Source organism: Chenopodium album, chromosome 14 (genome assembly GCF_948465745.1).
Source record: "Chenopodium album chromosome 14, dcCheAlbu1.1, whole genome shotgun sequence".
NCBI lineage: Eukaryota > Viridiplantae > Streptophyta > Magnoliopsida > Caryophyllales > Amaranthaceae > Chenopodium > Chenopodium album.
Genome location: NC_137847.1, coordinates 44,344,442 through 44,370,783, shown reverse-complemented (window position 1 = coordinate 44,370,783; position 26,342 = coordinate 44,344,442). Strand labels below are relative to the sequence as shown.

Genomic DNA, 26,342 nt, shown 5'->3' with positions numbered 1-26,342 from the left:
TTTGGGGACCTAACCAGACTGGATGTAACACTTTGGCTACCCAGTTACCATTAGGCGTAATACTGGAGTCCCTAGCTTTCCAGGCGCAACGAGGGCGTTGCCGTTTTCAAGTGGGGGTGTATGTAATACCCCTCATGATTGCTTTAAAAGGCTTTGAAAGGCTTTGATATACTACTCATATAAACAAGGTGCATATTCCTTTTAGGGAGCTCATTTGCTAAGATACTCCACAGTTAAGCGTGCTTGGTTGGGAGTAGTCTTGGGATAGGTGACCTTCTGGGAAGTTTTCCCGGGGTGCGCATGAGTGAAGACAAAATGAGCCGGAAGGACTCGTGTTGGTCTGTGAGGACAGTTCTTGGCCCTTGATGTGCGTTTCGTGGCAATAGGCCCCTCCCTAATTTGTTTGGGGTCGGGATGTTACAAATGACTTTACTAATTTTCTACCACATGATTTTAGGTATATCATACTTAATTTTTTAAAAAAATTATACATGCTATATATAATTCATTTGCTATAATATTTTGTTACAAAACTCCTAAACGCGAAATCTCTGAATTATAATAACAAACCATTTATTCAACAACTAAAGTCACAACACACTCATGCATAACATCTACAAAATGTAAAAAGTTGATTGATATATAATTCTCTATAAACTATAATTCTCATTTTTTAATACGAAGTTCGACACTAATTTTTACTCCAAACAAACCATTTATTCAACAACTAAAGTCACAACACACTCATGCATAACATCTACAAAATGTAAAAAAGTTGATTGATATATAATTCTCTATAAACTATAATTCTCATTTTATAATACGAAGTTCGACACTAATTTTTACTCCAAACAAACCATTTATTCAACAACTAAAGTCACAACACACTCATGCATAACATCTACAAAATGTAAAAAAGTTGATTGATATATAATTCTCTATAAACTATAATTCTCATTTTTAAATACGAAGTTCGACACTAATTTTTACTCCATTCTTCCTATTATAACTGACACGTTAGACTTTTTTCCACTATCTATAATATTAACATTGATTGTACTTTATTTATTTATATTATATATTTATTTTACTTTATTTTATAAATGTAATAAATTCATATATAATCATTTTAAGTTGTTAATATATATATTGATGTAAGGTTTTATGATTAAAAAGATTATAATTTTTATTGATATTTAATTACATAAAAACTAAGTTGTAGGGAATAATTTCAAGAATCCTACACTTGAGCCCCACTGTGATCATACACTTAAGCATGGTGGCGTTCAAAGGGAATGAGGCTAGAGCAAAAGAGTCCCCAAGAAGTTTTAGTAACTTGTAAACCGTTCACAGGGTGAAGGTTACACCCCTTCACGATCCTAGAGATCGCTAACTCCATAGTGGTCCGGAACCATGACTAGATATTTGGGGATGAAGGTACAAATCCAACCTAAAAGAGATTGAACCTGCCCTAAATAGGCCTCTACTTTATTATTCTCATATTCATGTGCGCTTTCTAACTAACATACAATCATTATATTAATCCTAAACCAGTTTAATCTATATTGGTTGAATATTAATGCACAAATAATTCTATTATTGGCGATCACTTGAATTAAAATCGCATTAGCCTAAATAAAATTATTAATTATCTTATTAAGTGTGATTTAAAGTACAAATTCCCTTTAATCCTGCAAGAGAGGGCGTGACCAAGCAATAACAATAATAATCAAGCAACATAATAACAACAATCATCATAATAATATCCTTATCAAAACATAATAATATTAGCAAGATCCTAGACATGATACTAACATGATTAATAGCAAATCCTAACATGTCACTAAACAATAAAAATCAAATCTTTGACCCTAAGATGATACTAACATGATAGAAGAAATAGGAAACAACCTAATCATAATACTAGAAAGCTATAAATAACATCCTCACATGATACTAGAAATTAAAATAATATAAGCATGCTTTCAATCTAAAGATATAGAGAAATAAAATTACTCACTTTGTTGCCTCTTATCTCTTCCATCAAAAGAATACACACGTTAGTAACTTCAATGAAAATATTAAATCAAACAATTAATTTAAATAATTGAAATAGGGATTTGGGACCAAACCCTCAGAAATTATCAACCTTTCACGTCTAGGGCAAAGACAACTTCAATCATGGCTATGTGTGTCTAAGTCTCGTGATGGACGAATTTTGTTTCGAAAAGGGAAGGCTTAGAAAGAGGGGGAAAGAATAAGCTTCTAGCTTTGAGAGAGAATAGAATAGAAAGATGATTGTTGATGATTGTTCGTGATTAAAACGGAGGAAATCGACCCTATTTATAGAGAAAAACGACCGTAAACGATTTAAAAAGAGTTAGAATTCGAATTGGATTAAAATTCCTTTTGACGCGGCAAGATAAAAAAAGTATCGCGGCGCGATAAGATTATTGCAACGCAATAGGATTATCGCGTCGCGATAAAAACAGTTTTTTAGGGATTTTGTTTTTATCATAACTTTTGATCCATAAGTCCAAATAAGGCATATAATATGTCTTTGGAAAGCTCTTGAAGTCTACTTTCCAATCTAATTATAATTAAGATTAAAATCTTTTTAGAATAAAAGATATGGCCGAAATAGTGGAAGGGTGTCAATTTTGGATAGAGTTTTGTATTTCTTTCATATCTTTTTCGTTATAGCTCCGAATTAATATTATAATATATCATTGGAAAGATAATTTTAGGATCTATCCAAACATTTAATATTTGGATAAAAATTATGAGGCAAAAAAATAATATCTGTCTGTCTTTGAATGTCTTTCATTTCAAATAAAATTAGGACTTTTAAAAAGAGGAGTTTTTCAATTTCAAATTCTTTAATTTTATCTTTTCAAAAATGATAATTAAGATATGTTAGAAACTTATAGAATCTTCTAATTAATCCTAATTATTTTAGGAATGGGATTAAACCTTTGGACCCTCCACATGATCATTGGGCCATAGGTAAAATCCGGTTTGAGACAAGTTTAGTATTTTGGCCATAACTTCCTCATTATTCATCGGAATTGGGCTTATAATATATCGTTGGAAATATTTTTTCAAGCCCTATCCAACTACACCATTATTGGACCCATATCATGGACCAGACTAAACTGGATTGGACGTTTTTCATAAATAGGGTACGAAAAGAAAGATTTTCGAAAACTGAAAGAAGTATTTTTATTAAAACAAGTGCATCACGAGACTCTTTCACATTTCACCTCGTTCAATAATCAATGACGTGAAAGGCATTCATCATTGGGTTTGGTTTTTTCGAGGAGACACAATCAGGTGTCTACATAAGTCAAACTATTGCATCGACATATATGCAAAGTTTGATTGTGTTAGTTATTCATCAATGTGGGCAGCCACTATAAGATTACTCATTTCGAAAAGTATTGTGTAGAACGGACTCACGTGAGTCCGGTCATACAAATAGAAAAAAAAAAAAATTCTTAATTGTCAGAAATTAGATAATAATAGTCAGATATTAAGTTATAAATATCTGATATTAGATTAAAAGTGTCAGAAATTAGATAATAATGGTCAGATATTAGATTATAATTATCAGATATTAAATTATAAGTGTCAGATATTAGGTTTTAATTGTCAGAAATTAGATTATAATAGTCAGATATTAGATTATAATTATCCGATATTAGATTGTAATTGTCAGAAATTAGATAATAATTATCAGATATTAGATTAAAAGTGTCAAAAATTAGATTATAATAGTCAGACATTAGTTTATAAGTATCAGATATTAGAAAATATTGATCAAAATATTTGTAATTGTCAACCTTGCGTACTTTCAGATTCTTCATGTTTGAACCCATCTTCTCTAACCAAACTGCTTCTTGACGACTTTGCTCATCTGACAAAGCCGACAACTCTTCATCAAGGTCTCCTCTGAAGTCACTGCAGATTTGCAGAACTGTATCTTCTTAAGATTGGAGAATCTTTGCAGCAGCTTAGGGATAATTGAGTTCGGTGTATGCTCTGATTAATTTATACAATGTCGTAAGGTCGCCAGCGTTGGGGGAGGGTCGCCGGCGACCGGGGGATGGGGGGGAAGGTGGTCGCCGGCCGCCGACAAGTGGTTAGGTAGTGGCAGTGGGTGGGGGATGAGTGTGTGCATTATAAATCGGACTTATATGAAACGGTTTCACGCAAAACCTTTTGTACTCAGTTAGTGTTATAAGGGTCACTCAATTAGTGATATAGAGCTTTCTATTTTTTTTTTTTTTTTTTTTTTTGAGGAAAATATAGGGCTTACTTATTAGTAAGTGTTATAATGGTTACACTGTGAATGTTGTAGGGGTTACTTTATTTGTTAATTATTTAAGAGTTAATCAATATGTATAATAAGGGGCTATTCTGTTATGTTAGTAAGATAGGGGTTAACTTGTCGGTGTCATAGGTGTTACTATTTTTTTTACAAGTGGCCACACGGTGTGCCAGTCTCATAGAAAACGCGTTGTATATTTTGTATATGTCGTCACGGGTGCTATGTAAGAGTAATTTGCATACATTATTATTATTTTTTTTTACTTATCTTATATCTGTGTACATATAATTTTTTTCACTGTTATATACTTGTATGTGCAATAAAAATATCAAATGATTACATATAATAATAATAATAATAATAATAATAATAATAATTAAAAAAGAAAAAGACAATTAATTAAACAATTAAGGGCAAGCCTACGCATCCTTCTAAGGTCATATATATTTAAAGTTTACAATTTTTGAAAAAAAAAAATTATACTAAGCAATGGCTTTTCAGATTTTTAGACGTGTAAATTTTTTGATGTGGAAGATGTAATATGTGTGTGGTGATGAAGTTGATTTATCATGTGATAAAATTTAGTAGGTGATGAGACAAGATAATTTCATATTTTTTATCCTCCACGAGTGAAAGAAAAATATGAGAAGTAATATTTACATGCATAATAAAAATACAACAACTTTTTGGTGAAGCAGGCCACCCCGTGTGGCAGGGGTTACCTGAGTTATTTTGTTAGAGGTCACCCAAGTTATCCAGTCAGGGGTTACTTGAGTTACTTGGTCAGGGGTTTCTTGAGGGGTTTAGACAGGGATTACTCGAGAGGTTCACTCGGTCTAGGGTTACTTGAGGGATTACTCGGTAAGGGGTTACTTGACGGGTTACTCGGTAATGAGTTACTCGAGTTACTCGGTCAGGGGTTACTCGAGTTACTAGGTTAGGATTATTTAAGGGGTTTGGTCAGGGGTTACACACTCGAGTAATTCGGTCAAGGGTTATTTAAGGAGTTAGGGGTTACTTGAGGGGTTACTCAGTCAGGGGTTACTCGGTCAGGGGTTACTTGAGGGGTTACTCGATCAGGAGTAACTCAAGTAACCCCTAACCGAGTAACTTAAGTAACCCCGACAACTCGAATAACCCTTGACCGAGTAACTCGAGTAATTCTTGTCGCACGATACAGCAGACCACATACAAAAAATTGTGATAAACATATCAAATGTCTATAATAATATGTGACTATATTCATGCTATATGTGAATATAAAAAAAATCCTATTTTTAGAATTTACATGTTAAATTTCAAGTGTTTTAGAGGCTATAGAGAAAAAAGATATGACTTTATTTGTGATATACGAAATATAATATTAATACAATGATCATGTTGTATTATAATAGAAATTATTTTTCCAAGCATATATTGAGTTCACAAAGTTTCATATGTGGCTGGCTACACCGTGTGGCCGAGATTACTTGGTCAGGGGTTACTCGGTCGGTCAGGGGTTACTTGGTCAAGGGTCACTCGGTCAGTTTGGGGTTACTCGGTTAGGGGTTACTCGTGTTTTGGTGCGTGTTAGCCGTGCCAGTCACACAGAAAAAACGTTGAATATATTGAGGTAGTGGACATAGTTTAATCATTTTTAAAATGAGGTAGCCAGTGACTCAAGTAGAAATGAGAAAAAAAATGACTTAATGTAGGGATTGATTATCAATTCATTGATTGAGTTGAATTATATTTAAAAACTTTACATTCAATTTAAGAATAAAAAGTTGTCTTTAAAGTAGTATATCATTATTTTAAGAGGTTAAAAATGCATGATTAAGACATCTATGTAAGTAAATTCATTATTACTCATTAATTCCTTTTATCTACAAATTTTGTGAAATGAATACAAGTAATAAGATTTGTAAGCCGTGCATTGCACGGGTGCTATGCTAATTAAAATTAAATGAAGCAACTATGTTATTAAACTTGAACTTCTTTTCCTTTATACGTTATCTTTAAGTTTTAAAATTATTTGTTATTTTGAGGGGTAAAAGATTATCTCTTTTCATACAATATTAACTAACTAATAACCGAAAAGTTAGGGCATGTTCTCTTCAGCTTATGTTTAGTTCAGTTCAGTTCTTAATTTCCTTCTCTTATAAAACATTCATTTTAGTTCAGCTCATTTTAGTAAATGAGAATAGACCCTTATTCATAGGAAAATATGAGATAATCTCAAAATGAATATGATTTTTCCAAACTTACTCAATACTGAATGATAACAATCTTAAGGTGCTCAACAAAACTATAGAATTAAATTGAGAAATACGTGCTCGACAAAACATCGTCCAAATCCAATAAATCATGTAGCCTTTGGAGAGACTAGAAACACCACTTGATCGACATTCCTTCCAAGAGTCCAAGACGACCTTATTAGACCCATACTTGTGCCCATAGCTTATTCTATTAAAAAATGAGACATTACTTAAACAAAGAGGAAATAAACATCAACAAATTAAAGTCCTTTCAACAAACTATAGTCATTATGATTATAAATGTTATCTTATTTGTCTTTCAATCAATTTCAACATGTAAATATGGTCATGCCAAAAGAAAATAAAAGAAAAGAATAAAAATGCATGGTGAGCCATTCAATCAATAAATATAACAGCGAAATCTCAACTAGCTATTTGCCTCTTTATAGGCCATATATAATTAACTTATACTTCATATAAAACGAAGCATTGTTAATATATATAACTATATATATGGCAATTATATTATTTTATATATTGCTTTCTCTTTATAGTTGGCCTCCAAATATGGTGGGACTTAATTAACTAGCATATATAGACAGCTTGCATAGCTGGATAATATATGATCATATATAGAGGCTAGCCAATTAAATATGTTTGGAGAAAGGAAAACATATAAAAAAGGGAAAAAAAAACATTTTTTAAAAAAGTATTTATTGTTATTATTAAATTTGTAATAATTAGGGTTTATATGATACCAAATGGCATATCACTAGTATATCCTATGTGCACAAAATAAAGCAAGCGTGGGGACGCACGTAATAGGCCATCAATTTTGTTACTAAAAGCTCATCACAATTATTATAACTACTTGTCGAAGATGAACCTCAAAAGATAAACCTTATACAAATGGAAAAGAAAAGCAAAGAGGCCATGGTCAAAAAGGTCTCATAAATGTTGATAATTATGGATGGAGTATACAATAATGCATGAACTTGCTTTTTCATCAGGTGATCGGATTGTACGTGGTGGCCGATAATGATGTCTATGTTACTTGGATTCAGGCACTTGAATTGGTTTGGTGCGAAGTACGTATATATCAAAAGTGAAGTGCACATACTCATCAACTTACACATGCTAAGTTTCAAGGAACAAAATATTTACAAGAGTGTCAAGGATCTAACATCAACAATCTAAGGTCGTGAAATGAAGATTTGGAGTATTATACAATAATCCATCAATGAGAAATCACAAGCATCTATATAACATTTCATATACAAAGAATAAGTTTGGACATATACTTTGTTGGTTATACTTTGTATACTCTAAATTTTAGACATATACTTACTCGGAGCTAGTTTTAAAGTGCAGTCCAAAATGCAACAAAATTCAAAGCAAACCAATTTTGTGTTTGAATAAGTTTGGTTTGTGGTTTTAAAAATTGCAGTGTTGGATCATTCTTTGGTTTGCGATTAAGGCCCTATATATCATGTTCAAATTATTTCAACTTATTTTAGGAAAAAAATTTTTAGATAAAGGTAATTATTTTCATAGGATAAACTTAGAAATTCTTACAAGTTCAAAAGATTGTTATTCCATGGTAAGAGATACTCAAGTTTCTTCACAATCAAAATGTGGTGTAAAAAAAGTTCATATAAGCTCTAACAAACTAGAATAATACACGCACAATCAAGTTCTAATTCATTCAGTTAAAATCAAATAAGTGCACATCAAGTAAATAAAACGCATATAATTAAAAGTATTTTTCAATAACCATAAACTAATTTGTAATTTAATGTAGTTTATGGTTTACACCACTAATTACACTAGAGCATAAATCGTTTTAATTATTTGGTTTCATTACAAACTTTTAGAAGGTTTAAAAGAAATACATCAAAAGTCATTTATAATACCAAGTAAAAAGAAGAAGTAAAACAAATTAATTTTCTACAAATTTTTTATAACATGATTAAAATAACATTTCGTATAACAATGTATATACCGAACGTACGTACCAAACAAAACACAACTATAACTTTTTTATTTTATAACAATACCAAACAATATTCTATAACGTTCTTATATTTTGTGGTGTAGTTTGGTTTGGTTTGGTTTTGATGCTGATTTCCAAATCTAACATCCAACAATCTTATACTCCGAGCCATAAATAATTTTGGCAATGAACAATTAAGAGTATTATATATGTAATAGTTCTAGATTTGTCGTGTAGTAGAAGAACATGTGATGATTGACTTTTTGGAGGTTACGTGTAATACCTAAAGAAAGGTAGATTGTTTTAGGCATGTTTAGCCATTTGGTATGTGGCGGATTATCGAATTGGTTGGTAAAACATCTCTTCGATTAGCTTCCTTAATCAAATGTACTAGTTAGAAAATTAGCTACATCAAAAGAGAAATTACTTGAGAAAGAGTAAATGTGGATAATACTATTAGGGGAAGCTAATTTAATTTGCTATGACATGATATTGGAATTGATAGTAAAAATTAGAATTGCATACTTATTACGTAACATACTTATTTTAGCGTATAAAACATCATTAGAATATGTTAGGGAACGATGTGCATATTGGATCATGTAGCTAGGAAAATATTGAGAAATAAATGCACAATGAGCAACAAGTTTAAAACGAAAAATATGTATTAAATGTATTTAGTGTGGTGATGCCAAATCGGCTTGGATGTCACATGTGAACGATGATCAAGATAACAAATAATTTGTGAGTTACTCCACCGATTAACATTTCATTTTAGAATGAAATTTACGCTTAAATATGTAGTTAAATTCTCTTTGGATATAGGTTTGGTGTAGCATATTGAAAACTTAACATGCTATCAAGATTCTTTAGTGATCCTAGGCCAAAGGTGGGCCAATTCATTTGACAAAAAAAAATTTAAAAAAAATTCTAAGATGGAAATTAAAGGATTTGAAGTTCTTGTAAGTCTCCAAGAGGTCCAAAGAAAACGTTGTCCCTTTCCAGAAACAATAGAATTATGCTAGATATGTACGTGATTAGACACTCTTTCGTCCTACAGTACAAATTAAAGAGTTAACAAATTTTTCCGGGATTACGATCAACATTTCTCTCCCTCCTAAACATGAACATTACGATTATTTCCACCAAGTTAATCACCAAAAAGAACAACAATAATAATAATTTGTTGTGCAAAAATGTTCCATTTTATTCAACATCTTAAAAATTACAAAATGATTTAAGGTGTTTCACAGGCAGTAAACAAGAAAGTAAATCATGTAGACAATGAAGTAAGCACAACATCATTGTGGCTCAAATGGGAGGCCCATCTCCAGTTCCAGGGGAACCTATGCATACACTCCCTTATTTCACATTTTTATGTCCCCTTTAATTTTTAATTAATTGTTAAACTTCCTTAATGTTTTTATATTTATTCTTTAATCGATTAATTAATCATCTTAATTATTCTGTTACCTATTTGCTTTAATGATGACACTTGTTTCACTTTATTCTTCGCGGCGCCTTTTACAAATCACTACTTGAGAAAATTATAATTAACTTAGACTTTTTTTTCCTTTTGTATTAATATAATTTTAATTTATTTATTTTTTGAGGAACTTTTGTTTTTGGAAATAATTTTATTGGAGCCATAGCATTGTGAAAAGAAAAAAGAAATATAATGTGCTTTAAAGCATGTAATAATTTATATTAAAAAATGATTTAAGGAGTACTAGTATTTGATTAAATTATGCAAAAAGGGATTATTTGTATCTTAATTTTAAAGACTATCTCATAAAATAAGGATACTTTTGATAATCCATCTTTATACATACCCACGAAGTATTTACTTATATTGATTAAGTACAAATTATTTATAAAAGCATCTTTAAATTTGATTTATTATCAACAATCAAATGTCTTTGAACAAAGAGGTGATTGTGGCAATTCGAATGCATAGCTTTAGTTTTTATTTATTCATAAGGTACACATATTCCTTTAGACTTCCATCTTTTAGGGCCCAATAACATCATCTCTCCAACCCCTTTACCCGTGGTGAAATACAACCCGTGACGATATAGGAACACCAAGGAGCAGCTCACTAGCTCTTATAAATTGAACAGCATCATAAAGCTTTACACTTGTTAATACACAATATAAATCATAATTATCCTTAATTATATGTACTACATCCGTTTTATATTATTTATAACGATTATACATTTTCTACTCAAATTTTATGTCAAATCGTTACAAGTAATATGAAACTGAGTGAAATTGTGAGAATGTGTGAATAATTAAAAAATCCAAATACCGCAATTTTTTTAATAAAATCTCAGAAGTATAATATTTGAAAAAAATTTAACAAGTAATCTTTAAAAAAAAGCTGGTAGTTTTTGTTAAAAAAAACATGTCCTTTCTAAACCGTGAAATTTTTAACAAGCAATTGGGTTAAAAGCTCACTGGATTCCAAATATATTTCACTTTAACAAGATTGCATATTTGTGATTGAGTGCGTTTTGTAACCAATAGTAAAGAAGCACAAAGGCCAATTTCGCATATGGATTGAGTTCGTTCAAAGTATCTAGTGATAAAAACATCTTAAAATGTTAGATATTAAAAAAAGTAAGTCTTATGGAGTATTTTTTATAATGGTCCTTACGAGAGCAATTCCACACAACTAGTTTGTGAAAGCAAACCTTAATTAATTAAATATATGGTACCACTTAATCCATTTTCCATTTATTGTACCGTCGAAAACAGTTTACATAGGTTTCATACTTTCATTGCTTATAGAATGAATGTGATTAAGAGATATTAGTTGAAGTCGAAGTTGAAGTATATGTGAAGTACGTCATAAAACAAGATATATTGCGAATGAAATCACCTATTGACACAGTTTTTACTTTCGTGTAATTACTATCACATGTAATCATATAAATAGTTAAAAAATGAGAGGTTCTGAATAGCGGATAAATAATGATTTCTTAACTAAATTATCTCCCTATACATCCGTGCAATAATTTTTCATGATCAAAACTTATTCAAATCAAATAAAAATAAGAAATTAAATTGAGGCATAAAGAAAAAGTATAACTAACAAAAAAAAGTTCAATATTCATACAATTGCTTTCCCTTCAACTTAATTAACACCTTCCATTTATCAAACTAAACTTTAAAGTATGTAATTAACATTTAGCATATATAATTTCACTTTTACCATATTTTTACACAAAAATGTTCATCATCATCTTATAACATACCTTCTTCTTCTTCCTTTTTTTTTTTTTTTCCTTTTTCTTTGACCCCCTATTGGATAATTATTACTCAAAAACTTATAAATAACCAATAGAAAAACAAAAGAAAAAGTAAAAAAAAAAAAAAAATAACACAAAAAACACACCAAATGATACGATTGATTTAAATTAATGATCACTTGAAGCAGCTTCACTAAGAGTTTCAGTAATGCTCTCTAAATGTGGCCTCCAAACTGCAACTCTTCCTCTTCTTTTCTCCCTATGACTTGATATTACTTTCTCACTTAAAATATCACTCAAATACTTATCATCTTCTTCTGTTGTGGATGATAATACAATATTAGCTGCTGCTAACGATATCGAATTACTCCGACTTTTATGCTCCTTTCTTTTCCGTCTCACCGTCGATGCTGACCCTGATCCCACGGGCGCAACAACCGACGGTGAGGTCGGCGATGATGTGGACTTCTTTGATGATGAGTTTGTTTTTTTCTTATTATTATGATCGATGACTGGTATGAGAAAATAGATCTTCCCACGTTGGAGTTGCGCGTCCGGTGGGACCACCACAATGGTGGGCCCACGGTGGTGTGAGTCGATCGACTCGACGTCGGACGTCGAACGAGAAGTTGGTTTCTTAAGGATGTGTTTAGGGTGAGCCTTCATTATGTCTTCGGCACGTATTGTGCCGGAGATCTCCTCGACACGGCCGTTCGAGTGTACGATGCGGATCACGTCTAGTGCTCCGCACGGGAGGATGCAAGATATGCAACACCTTATGGTGTTCTTCATTATAATCTTTCTACAAAATTATGTAATCTTTTTTTTTTCTTGTCACCTCATCATAATGACAATGAAAAACTAATAACGCAAAAGAAAGTGTGTAATAAAAAGAGTAAATGAAATTGTTGTGTATTAATAGCTTTTTTAAAAAGGGTACAAAAATTGTACAACTTTTATTTCTTCTTCTTGTTCTTATAACTTTGGATGAATTTTATGGTATGAATTATTATTTTTGTTTCTCTCTCTAAAAAGAAGAAAAAAGAGGAGAGAGAGAGGGAGAAAGTGAAAGAGTGTATGGGGCATGTGTATCTACTTAGCGTTTTGGATCGATCAATATACAAAAAAGGGGGGGTCCATTTTTCATTAGCATTCACCGAGTTCAATAATTTTGGGAGGGTTTTTGGACTTAGCGTTTTTGGAGTTTGGAGGTATACGGAGGTAAGCAAGATTTTGCATGGAAAAAATAAATTTACACTAGTATTTTGTGTCATAACATTATTTTTATTTGTGCTTCTTTATAAGGTGCAAATGACGATACAATTTTTAACTTAGGACACAAGGTTTTGAACTTGCAAAGTAATGTAGGAAATACTTTTTTTTTTTTTTTTGAATCTTATTAATTCTATATATTGGCTTATGACACTCTTCTACGTGTTAAGATTAGATGTGGCCATGGCGTGGGATGTGTTATAATAGGCGTGTCAAAATAATATAATTAATTTTCATAATTATGTATAGTATTAGGATAAGTCATGGTCGATTTCAAAGTTGAACTAAAGGTATGTTCACATTTACTGAATTAAGCTGAACTGAAGTGAAACTGATTGGAGCTGAATTGAGCTGAAATGAATATTTTATGAGAAAAGGAAATTAGGAGTTGAATTGAACTGAACTGAACTGATTGGAGCTGAACTGAACTGAATTAAACTGAACTGAAATTGATTAAGCTGAAGTGAACAGGCCCTAAATATTAATTAAATTGTTATAAATCACAATTAATTAGTTGAGAAAATCATAAACGAATTAATATTATAAATTCTATCAAGTAAAATTTAATAGGATTTATCCAATATATGCCTTATTCTCCCAAAATAATACAACCTTTTAATGAATCCTGAATAATCTTAAGTTATTACTCCCTCCGTTTTTAAATACTCGCTCCACTTTCCTTTTCTAACCGTTTTTAAAAACTTGCTCCATTTCCTTATTTGGAAATATTTTACAATATTTAATTAATTTCTCTCACATATTGGATCCACCATTAATATATTTTATTAATTTCATGTTCTCCCTCCTTCAATTCTCTCCACTACTTTTTCTTTTTACAATTTTTTATTCTTCCACTCACCCCGTTACCTCCATATTTAATTATATTCTCCAATTTCTCCTAAAACTCCGCGCATGGAGAAATGGAGCAAGTATTTAAAAACGGAGGGAGTACTTATTTTTTCATAATAAGCCTGCTATTTGACCAGATTACCTAAATTTCAAGTAACTTTAATTTTTTCTTAATGTTTTAGTTAAGACCATAATTGGGTACTCAATTCTACAATTTTTCACCTTTTAGGTACTGAATTTTTTTTTTTTTTTTTTTTTTTTTTTTTTTTTTTTTTTTTTATCGTTTGGGTACTGAGACCCATTTTCCAGCAAAAAAATTAATCCCCCAAACAATTGAGTACCCAAGGTTAAGAATTGAGTACCTTGGATTAACTCATGTGGGGCCCACCCCAAAAAAAAAAGACGCAGGTTTCTTTCTTCTTTCCCCTTTTCTTATTCCTTTATTCCCCCTTTATTCTTTCCTTTTCTGGAAAATCTATCGAAGAGGTTGGTGAAGAACACGAGCTCGATTGTGGCCAAATTTGGGGAAAAAGACAAGAATCGCAACCATTTTTTGAGGTATGTTTGATTACGCAGCCTTCTTGTTGTTATTTTGTTAAAAATTTCAAATTTTTTGGGCGATTAATTATCGTTTTGTTGCGAGTTAAGGTTTTTGGTTTTGTGGGTTAATAACAAAATTGAAATGGTGATTTGTTGTTGTTTTGTCGAATAATTTGTGCTTGTGATGTTGTTGTTGATGCTATATGTGAGTGATGTTGTTGGATTGTGTGTAAATGTTGTATATTTTGCGCTAGGGTTTGATCAATGTTGATGTTTTGCGTCGCAAAACAAGGGAGGTTTTGGTCGAAATGTTTTTGTGTGAATGATGCCACTATGTGTGTTTTTGTGTGTCAATTTGAAGTGCCTAACTTCAAATTATGGTCAATGTGTTATGTTTAGGAAAAAATGGCTGAGGGAGGAGCTGAAAATGAAACTGTGTATGTTGAAGAACATGTAGCCCCCTGTTCTGGTCTTCAAAGTGCTCATCCATTGCTGTCTATGGATGACATTATGTATGTGCAGGTTTTCCCCAAATTGGACAGCAAAAGTTCGATCTGTTGCTGTCTCTCAGACTTGTAGCCATTGGAGGAAGGTGTGGAAGAACAATGATGAAGTGTTTTATAATGTGTTAACATGGTGGTTAAGATAGGTTGATTAGGTCCTAAGATGTAGGTAGGATTGGATAATCCCTTGAAGTTGTTTTTTTGAAGGTTAAGGGATTTATTTTGTGAAAATGTTAGGGAGCCTATGTAGATGTTTTTTGGTCGAGACATAGGCTTTAGGAATTGATGTATTTAGATCCTAACATGTATTTAGGTAGGTCAATATTGATTGTATTTAGGTGACTAGTGATATTATGTCACATTCTTTTGGATGACATTGTGCTTTAGGGTTGTTGTTATGTATTTAGGTCAATTTGTCATCTCTATTGATATTCTCATTTTGTAAGCATTTGACAAGTAATGAAATGAAAATATTTTTAATTTACATATGTTGTTACTAGTTTAAAGCTTTGTGATTTGTACTTTCTGTTAATTTTATGCATGATGATTGTAGATGGAAGACATTCCTATGTCTGTAATTGTTCACTATGGAGGGTCATGGGAAGAGACTCCTACCCTTGTTTATGTTGGTGGGACAACTAAGATATTTGATGAACTGCCTACTAATTTGAATGCCTCCTATTTTAAGAATTTGATTGACTCACTTGGGTATGATGACATTAGTAAGTTACACTATTGTGATCCATTGAAGAGGGTTGATGATGGAATGAGGTTCTTAAGTTATGATGATGCCACTTTTGTGAAGTTTTTTAGTTTACTTAACATGTATAGAGTTATGGATGTGTTTGTGGAACATGAGGAAGATAGTGAGGATGAACTTAATGAGGGGCACTTTCACCTCATTATTAGGTAGATCTAACCCTATGGTGGAAAGGACAAAACAAGCACCACAGAACATGAGAGAGCCTATTCATTTTGTGGATGAAATTGATTATGATGATGAAGGGAGTGATAATGAGGATTTAGAGGTGTTAACTGCTAGGGAACAGATTGCAAGTAGTAAAAAAGCAGAGAAAGAACTTGATGATGAAACATAATCCATCATAAGGCTTAAGGATAGGGCAGAAGATTAGTGTTTAGGTGAAGAGAGTTCTGGAAGTGATACTAATGAGGACTGCCCTGGTAGCCCTGCTAATTCTGATGAGGAGCATTGTGGCAATCTCATAGCTACACCTCCTAAGGCCAAAAGTAAGAAGGGGGTCACACACTTAAAGGCACATGCTGAGTGTGAATGTAAGAAATGATGATGGTAGTCATTTTTCATTGGGGCAGCAGTTTGAGGATGCTAAGGAGTTCCACTACTAGAAAAAAGCTCATTTCTGACGGAATTAATTCCGTCGGAAACACCCCGAAATCCGTCGGAAAACCTGTTTTCGACGGAATTTCCGTCGAAATTGGTTGTAGAAAACGCTTTGGTAGGAAAAATGTCTTCTACCGTCGGAAACACTTTTCTGACGGAATTTCCGATGGAATTTTTCGTCGAAAGATGTTTTTCGGCACCGGAAAAGTTCGTCAGAAAATGCTTATATGAAATTAAAAAAAAAACACGCCGCGCCACCACCGGCACGGCATATCACCACCTCCAACCACCAAAATAAACCCTAACCCCAAAATCAGACCACCACCACTACCACCCACATCAGACCACCACCACTCCACCCCCTTAACTAACCCTAACCCTAACCCCAGAAAATAAGACCACCACTCTCCCCACCCGATCCATAAACCCACCTAAGCCCATAGCCACCACAAACCCAATCCCACCTAACCCAAACCCAGACCGAACACAAACCCATACCGAACCTATACCTAGATCCACCACAAACCCAGTCCCACCTAACCCAAACCCAAACCGAACACTAACCAAAACCCGACCAAACCTATACCCAGATCCACCCACCTAAAACACCCAAACCCTAACCTAGATCTACACCACAATTACCTGAACACAAACCACCCACCACCACCGCAGTTTCCTGACACAAATTACCCACCAATCCACCGCCACCGCAATTCAACCAACATCACCATAAAATTAAAAAAAATCTCAAAAACCAAAAATAAGTAAGAAAAAATAGAACATACCTTGAAATTCACCAAAAAAAACTCCAAAATTGGCTTGATTTTTGGTTTTAAAGGTCAAATTCGACCATGAACACTCTAGATCTAGAGTTTTCATGGTTGAATTTGACATGAAAAACCTTACTTTGTTCAAAAAATTAAAACCCCAGTCGAGTTCAATGTTCATGCATGAGAAGAAGAAACTGAAAAGAAAGGGGGAAAGGAGAAGAAGGGGCGAAGAAGAGGAGGCAGAAGAAGAAGGGAGAAGAAAGAGGAGCAGGGAGAAGAAAAAACAGAAAGAAAGGAAAAAGGAAAAGGGGCGGAGAAGAAGAGAGGAGGAGGGAGAAGGAGAATTGGAAGAATGAGGGGAGGAGAGAGAAAGAGAGGAGAGAGAAGGAGAGGACAGAGAAGAACGAGAGGATGAAAGAAGGAGAAGGTGGAAAAATAAAGATAAAGGGGCGGAAAATAGATTAAGAGAATAGGGGGTTTTAGGGTTTTAAAAAAGTTTTATTTTTTTTAAATATGTTCCGACGGAAATTTCGGTCGGAAATTTCCGACGGATTAAAATTCCGTCGGAAATGATACTTTACGACGGAGAAATCCGTCAGAAAGTACATATTTTACGACGGAATATAAATCCGTTGGAAATTTTCGACTGAATTGTTAAATTCGCCGGAAACTTTCGACGGAATATAAATCCGTTAGAGATTTTGAATTTTTCGACGGAATTATGTGTTCGTCGGAACCCGTCCGTCAAAAATTGACTGTTTTCTAGTAGTGTTCAGAAATGCTATCACTAACTATTGTGTTAGTCAAGGGAGGGATGTGGTTTATACTAGAAATGCAAGGGATAAAGTGCAAAGCATTTGACAAAGGCTGCCCATGGTACATTTGGGCTTCAAAAAAGCATGAAAATGACACTATGGCTGTGAAAACCTTAATTGCTAAGCATTCATGTGGTAGGCAGCCAAAGGTTAAGAAAATCAGGGCATCTTGGGTTGCAAAGACATATCACAACAAGTTCAAGGTGAATCCATATTTGAAATGTCAGGAAATAGCTGACACTATATGGACTGAGTGGGGTGTGAAAATTAGTATGTGGCTAGCTCTTAAGGCTAGAAGGAAGGCTCAAGAACTGATTATAGGTGTATATGAGGAGCAATACTCTTTGTTGCACAAGTATGCAGCTGAAATCCTAAGAACACAGTAAAGTTTAAGATGGGGCTTGGTGTGTTTGAAAGAATGTATGTCTGTTTTGATGCAATCAGAAATGGATTTCTAACAGGTTGCAGACCCTTTTTTGGGATTGATAGGTGTTTTTTGAAAGGGACTTTTGGTGGGCAGCTGTTGGTGGCTGTAGGTAGAGATGGAAACAATCAAATGTTTCTCATTGCATGGGCATTAGTGGAGGTTGAAGACACAGATTCATGGTCTTGGTTTCTGGAAATTTTGGCAGCAGACTTGGGCACTTTAGATGGCTTTGGATACACCATCATGACTGACCAACAAAAGGGCCTTTTAAAGGTTGTTTTCTCTTATCTTCCCTAGAGATGAAACAAGATGTTGTGCAAGGCATGTGTATTGCAACTTCAGGACTGCCTTTGGGGGTGGGCTACAATATAGGAGAGGGTTTGGGAAGATTGTAAAGAGTACAACAGATAATGAATTTGAGGAAAACATGGAGCCATTCTCTAAGATCAATGCAAAGGCTGCCCAAGACTTGAGAAAAAAGGAATTATGTGAAGTGGGTGAGAGCTTTCTTCACCCCACAATTACAATGTGATAGCATAGACAATAATATGAATGAGGTGTTTAATGCATACATATTGGCATCAAGACATAAACCAGTGATTACTATGCTTGAAGACATAAGAGAGGGTTTGATGGAGAGGATGCAGAAGAAAAGGGACTTCATACAAGGAAAAGACATTATAATCTGCCCTAGAATTCAGAAGAAGCTTGAGAAATCCAAAATTGATGCAAGGGGCTGGGTTACATATTGGGATGGGCTTTCTCCTATGGCGTTAGGAAAGGGGGGGGGGACTCAAACAAGGTATGTGGTAAGCTTGCTAAAAAGTACATGTAGCTGCAATGCTTGGCAGCTAAGTGCAGGTGTTCCTTGCCACCATGCTGTCACAGCAATTTGGAATGCTATGGAGCAATCTGAGCATTATGTTTCCCATTGGTTCACCAAAGACACTTACCTAAAGGCTTACCAATGCCCATTAGAGCCCCTTAATGGACCAAATGAATGGCCTCAAACATCACAGGTACCAATCACCCCTCCCTGTACTGAAGAAAGTAAACCACAGACCCACCACTAAGAGAAGACCTTCTATGGGAGAAATAGAGGGTATCAAGCTTGGCAAGAAGGGTGTTGTCCACAAATGCAGCAACTGTGGAGAAGCTGGCCATAAAAATACAACATGCATTAGACCACCAAAGCAGCCCAGTCAGAGGAGCACACAAACAGAAGCACCAAGGCAGACTGTCTCAATACACACTCAGCAAAGTCAAACTGCACAAGGAAGTTCCTCAACACCAAGGCAACAAGTCCCAACCTAAGAATCTCAAGCATGTGTGCCTATGCATAAAGGGTATTGGTGTTTACACATACCCAAATGGATTTCAGAGACAGTCATGAATATGTATAGCTCATATAAAGTTAAATTTTTGCTTTTTTATTCAATCAAATTAATTAATTCATTACATGTTCAATGTAGCAGCAAACTCAACCAAAAAGGAACCCTAATTCTGCAGCAACTACTACGACCGAAACCATTACAAGACTATGAAGGTACCCCACACACTCAAGCTAACAACAACACTAATTAGCAAAATGATTACGAAGCTTTGATATTGAATCTTTTTCTTCAACTTCACCATTTCCTGTTCCATCTTCAATTTATTTTAATGATCAACACCATTTCAGTCCTCAATTCAGTTGGATGAGGCATATTAACCCATTCAAAGTAATTGCATCCATTGTAGCATTTGTAATTCTCACATATTTTGAACCTCATGAATGGATGCTTGATTGTCCTTAAAATTCTATGTAGAACCGTTACAGTGGCAGAATTCCATAATTGGGCTGAGTTTCTGTTTTTGCAATTGGCAGGAAAAAATCTGGGCTGAGTTTCTATTTTTGCGATTCTTCAACTAAAATGTAGATGGATGGATGACAGTGGACTGGAGTACAGAGGGGATGAAGCAGCAGCTCTTTAGATTTTTTTTTTTTTTTTTAAATTTTGGGAAAATCGTGACTGATGATTTTAACCTAAGAGAACTGAATCTTTTTTCTGTTTTGCTGCAAGTTTTTGGCTGGAGTATCATGGCTTTTTTGGCTGCTTTAGAACCCTTTAAATAGCCAATAACGGCTAGTTTTTGACTGTTGAAACAATTAAATTAATTAATGTTTTTTATTTAATTTTTAATTATGTATAGTTAGTAGTGAGTTAGTGATGAGTTACTTTACCTGAAAATTAGTTTGAGTACCTAAAAGGTGGAAAAAAAAAATTGAGTACCTAAAATGTGAAAAAATGAAGAATTGAGTACCTAATTGTTGTCTTAACTCTAATGTTTTACCTCCTCTTTCTTTGACATCATTATTGATGTCAACTTAAACTAATCAATAACTTCTCTTCTCATGTGCCACACACGCGATGGTCAACGCTAAAAAAGTGAAGTCAATAGCCGTATTCCGATGACATCAAGGTCCCTCCTCACAACAAATATGATTTATTATAAAGACCTTTTTTTTAACACTTTTAACGTATTAGGTCCTTCTTCACAAAAAAAAAAAAAAAATGAACATATAAATACCTTTCATACAAGCAAATTTTCCTACATCTTTGTACAGAGTCTCTCTTACATTATCCACATTTTGTTACACTCACTATTTTTTTACACTCTCTTTCACTATAACTATATCTTTATTTGTTTACACTTACTCATCACCTATTTTAATATTTGTGCTAGAAAATATTAAGACAAAGTGAATTGGAGGTAGTATTTGATCTAGAAGATTTTGCGGCTTTTATTTAGTTTCAAATTCACCCTCTATTATGTATCTGCGACTTAATAATAAGGTGTAAATTTGAATAAGAATTGTTATGAATGTATGGACTATAGTGTTACTCTCAAGTCTCAATTGAATTTTAGTCCACCCAATTGAATTGCCAAAAAGCCACTCAAGTAGTCAAGTTCACGTAAGAGATAATACTAGCAACAAGCCAACAATGAAACGAAAGTTGCCTAACATTTAATAAATCATTCTATTACGTATTGATTTCCGATTGAAATAGGACCCCATACATGTAGTCATGTACTCATGTGGATGCGTATATATGTTACGAAGCCGATAGATGCCTAACAATATGATTACGTACCGTTCTTCATAGTATCCACTTAATACAACTCTCATTTTCGTGAAATATATATACTCAGGGTCAATTTCTTATAATAAAAAATTATGCGTATTTTATTTAAAAACGCTTTTAAAAAAAACTAATTATTACTTTGGTTCTCTAATTTTTAGTTATTTCATATTGACTTTTAAACTTTAATACTAATTAGTTCACTTTTACCATTATTGCATTGTTTACTTATATATTCCTTTCCTTTCAAGGTTATTTGGGATAACAATTTGAACTCATAGTTTACATTAATTTGGAGAGTGGTGACCAAAGGGGCGCGAGCTTAAACTGTATTTAGTGGAGATGTTTGATTTAATGTTAGTAGGAGAAAAAAAAAACAATAAATAAAAAATTAGTGCAGCTGTTTAAATCGAAAGTGAGGTGCTATGTAGTAGTGAGTTCTTACCAAACAAGAGTACAACAACAACAACAAAAAATAATATATAAGAAAATAAAAAAAAATTTGCAGTTAACTTGCCACGAAGGGAGTAGTATAAATAAATACAGGTTATATTTTATGAGATCATGTTAGATTCTCTACGGTGTATAGTTTTAAAATATCAAATTTTATAATTTTTTTTACTATTAGATACTCAACGATAATGAGTTATGCATTGAGAAACAAGCTCTATTTTTATCTCTTTTGGTCCTATATCTAAAACTTCATTTAAGAGGAATTCTGCTTAACAATCTTTGTATAATTCTTCTTCTTCTTTTTTTTTTAATAACTTTATGTCTACAAACTTTTTTCCGTGGAAAATTTCATAGTACCTCATTTTTTTTCGATATATTTAATAAGCAATAATTATAAAGGATTGAACTCCGGAAATTGATGTAGATGAATGTAAAAATCATATTGTGGTACAAAAAAAATAAAAAAATAAAATGAAGGGAGTACAGAGGACTGCCACCAATTCCATGTAAGGAGTTCAATTTAAAATACCAATTTAAGAAACTATTATAAGATTATGATATATATGTGTATGTGAGTGAAACTTGCATTGTATCATTACATTGTGGCATTATTTAGCAATCCCATTACACCCAATTATGGTGTAAAACAATTACAATAACATTTCCTAAAGAGTTGCTTTCGATAATTATCAGTCATTTTATCCTACCATGATTAGGACAACCAAATAAGTTCGAGTACAACACAACAGAAATATACCATTATGTTTCATAAATTTTTGAGGTGTTCATAAAAAATTAAATCAAATAATTACACGTGTCAAAGAATGATTGACGGCCAGGTAAGAGTTGTTGGCAAGTCTATTTTTACGTGGGTCCACTAAACATTGTTTTTATGTTGGAGAAAAACAAGTAGATAAATAAATACTTGTATAGTTCTTTTTTTTTTTTTTTTTTTTTTTTTTTGTTCTATAATATTAATAGGGTTTGTTTTTGGACTGTTATCCGTGGAAAATACAAGTAGATTGAAACAAATCAAGTGAATAAAATCTGAGTGATTGAAAGAAATGAATAGATTTTGTTTTTGATTCATTTATTTGTTTTTGTTTTGTTTTGGGTGGAAGAAATGAAGATCATTCAATATCCCCAAGCAAGATCATGTGGGTTGTGGCTTTCAATGAAAAGTGAGCTTTCTACTTTATCTATCTCAAAGAGACAACACCCTCTAAGGTTTGTGAAGTGCTTTGACTCTTCCTAAACTACTAGTGTTAGTTACTACGTGGTGCTTGTCCGTCAACTCGGTGGGATAGATCGAATTTAGTATTATTTTGCCTTTTGTCATTTAAGGTGTTACTAATTATATACTCTGGTAAAAAAAATTAATAAGCACTTAAAATTTACTTTTTTTTTTTACTCGCCCATCAATAAAAAAAACTCCGATGAATATATTATATGTAAAATTACCTATGTACCTTTTCTTTTTCCCTTTTTATTTCTGTAGAGGGGCGGATCAAGGATATCCGTCATTGCATACCCTTCATGTTCATTAAAGTAAAATTTAAAGCAGCCTTATAACAATAAATTAAGTGTAGCTTGCTAGTTATCTAAGTGTCTCTTAAGGTTTCTTGAATTGTCACTCTAGTCTAGAATTTGAATCTATTGTTAAACATTTTCCCCAACCATTATTTTTGCTGAATACAACGTGAATGTCTATTAATTATATAATTGTGCACTTCCTATACGTGATTTCTGCATACGCCATTGATCTCTCCCTCCTATATTGACCATCGACCTTCTCCAATCTCCATACCACTACCACCAACATTAACACAACCTCTCTTCCCTCAGCTCTCTCACTCTCATTACCACCATTTTCCTTTTATTTCCTGCAATAACTACTTTTCTCATTTGCCACTACCATCTTCGTCACTCCATCTTTTCACTCTTTTATCATAACCAGGCCAAAACGTTAAGGCTAGTTGATTTTATTATTTTTTTCTAATTAAAAACCTTAAACTAATGTGGGTGTTTATATATAAATTCTGATAACACTAGGTAGATCATTTTTAATGAGAAAATGTATGTAATATCTAGGCATTTTGAATCACCTAATCATATTGTAATTGCTTTTATAATTGATAGAATAAAGTCATATCTCCTAATTAAAAGAATTACCTAATTCCTTTAGCTAAAGCATATAGGGAAGTAGGGTCGAATCCACAAGGAAACAAGTCTTTCTATTCCTAATTAATTAAAAATAATCCAAATTATTAAGTAACCAAATTGTTGTTAAGGAAAATAAACTAAGGAGAATAATTAAACTAAAGCGATTAAGAATTATAGGAATAACAATAAAACAAAGCCAAGGGTATAGGTTCACCAATAAATAATATTTTAGGGTAAAACACAATAATCAATCATCAATACATCAATTAATCAGATTATAAAGGGCTTTCGCTACGTATTATAATCACAGAATTAATCTACCGGTCTTAAATTGTATCTCTCGAATCTTGACTTAACCATTTATAAATTAACTTGCCTATTGAAACTAAGTATAAACATCAATTCTCATCTCTCGAATCTCGAATCAATATTGCATAACTCATACAATTAAATCAGGCCCAATCTAATTGCATAGCATTAAAACAATCAATAGGAAATCAACCAAAGCATGACAATCAACAATAATAAATTATCCCTTCATATTATTTATGGATCCCTATAACCCTAGAAATAAATCTACTCACACATATTAAATCTAAACTAATTTAAGCAAAGCAAATAAACAAGACATGATTAATCAAAGCAAATAAATTACTGAAAATAAAAGGGGAAGAAATCGTGACCAAAGTAAATGGAAATAATGAATTGCATAAACCAAAGTGTAGAGAGAACAAGAGTTATGATTCAAAGCTTTAAACTAAATCCGAGAAATTAACTAATGAATAGAGATAAGTCAATCCCACTTAACAAAAGCTTATTTATACTTAAGCTAAAAATCCTAATTAAAAACAAACTAAAAAACAACAAAGCTCCCTCAGAAACACGCGCTTGGCCGGGCTCGCCTTTTGCTGGGTGAATGCTTCGTTCACGCCCGATTGGGCGCGCCTCTGGGGGGAGCACTCTTTCATTCCTTCTGCCTCACCTAGCCGGGCGCGCCTCAGGGCGAGAGCCTACCCGGTCGGGCGAGCTCTTGGGCAACTATGGATCTTTGATTGGGCCACTTCTTGACCTAATCCGATTTTCCTCTTTGGGGCCTTGAAGCTCGGTCCACTACCTCAAACTCTTCTTCTTCATCGAGCCCTTTAATCACCGGTTTGATTACTCCAAATCGGTCTAGGGCTTTAGATTGTGATCATATGAATGCACTCCTACTCCAATGCTTGTAGTGGCTCCAATAAGTTCGGAAAAATGCTCCAAGTCTGCAATTTCCTATAAAATAATACCAAATCTACGAAAACACTAGGAAACGCATATTTGTAATAAAAATAACTCCGAAGAGCCAAAAATACTCCTAACTATGACCAAGGGACGGGGGTAAATCACTATATAAAATGAACATATCAATAAATATAAGACAACTACGTTATAGAACATGAAAAGAGACACTGGATGCCTTATTGTACTTATTTTGAATATTTGGATTGGTTGAATAGGTTAATGTATACTATTAGTTGAGATGAAATACTACAAGAGATTGTATTGAGTTTTTATGAGGACAATTATCGCAGAATAAAACAGAAAGCTTAAAGGAATTTTAAGGCACGCCATGAGATTTACGAGGAAACCTTCCAAGGCTCAACTGGAAGTTAAACCTCAACCCTCTAGGGATTTTTATAAACCAAAGTTTTCACTATAAATGGCCAAAACACACCTAGTTACAAACCTATTACAATCGAACCTTTCTCACAATGCAAGTTCCAACCTGAATTTGCTACCACGATTGGAACTTAACTGGCATATCCCACTTGAATCCCGGATTCAAGTCGCCAGCATCACTCCTTAGTACTACTCACTGATCTCTCACACTATGTAACTTTGATTAAAACATGAATTCTTTCACCCAAAAATCAATTACAACGCAATGAGTTAAAACACTAATATACGATTGGAAAGCTACACATGAAACCCAAAATTAATATGATAAAGCTTTAACTCAACAAACTTACTCTTAAGTGCTTCTTATATTTTTCACATATAAACTCACACATTACTCAGAAAATGAAGTATCTAATTTATAGAGTACCTTCATTCATAAATTAGGGTTTTAGTAAGAAAAAACATTACAAATTGTTAGCTTAAATCAGAAAACAGTATTTATCTCCTTTTAACAAAATTGAGTAATATATTTTATTATAGAAAATCATTTGCATAACCTTAATAAAGATAAAGTCTAAAAAAATATAAATAATCT

The 26,342-nt window shown here is 33.0% G+C and overlaps 1 protein-coding gene across 1 annotated transcript; it reads right to left on the bottom strand.

The window, feature by feature from the left end:
• Positions 1-11,654: 11,654 nt before the first annotated feature.
• On the bottom strand, positions 11,655-12,913 carry LOC145579300 (uncharacterized). The gene has a single exon (XM_081636555.1). It carries the CDS (start codon positions 12,604-12,606, stop codon positions 11,983-11,985), a length of 624 nt encoding a protein of 207 aa, XP_081492681.1. The 5' UTR covers positions 12,607-12,913; the 3' UTR covers positions 11,655-11,982.
• Positions 12,914-26,342: the final 13,429 nt, after the last annotated feature.

Coding starts and splice junctions, on each gene's coding strand:
- LOC145579300 (XM_081636555.1), bottom strand. CDS start 12,606: ATGAAGAACACCATAAGGTGTTGCATATCTTGCATCCTCCCGTGCGGA.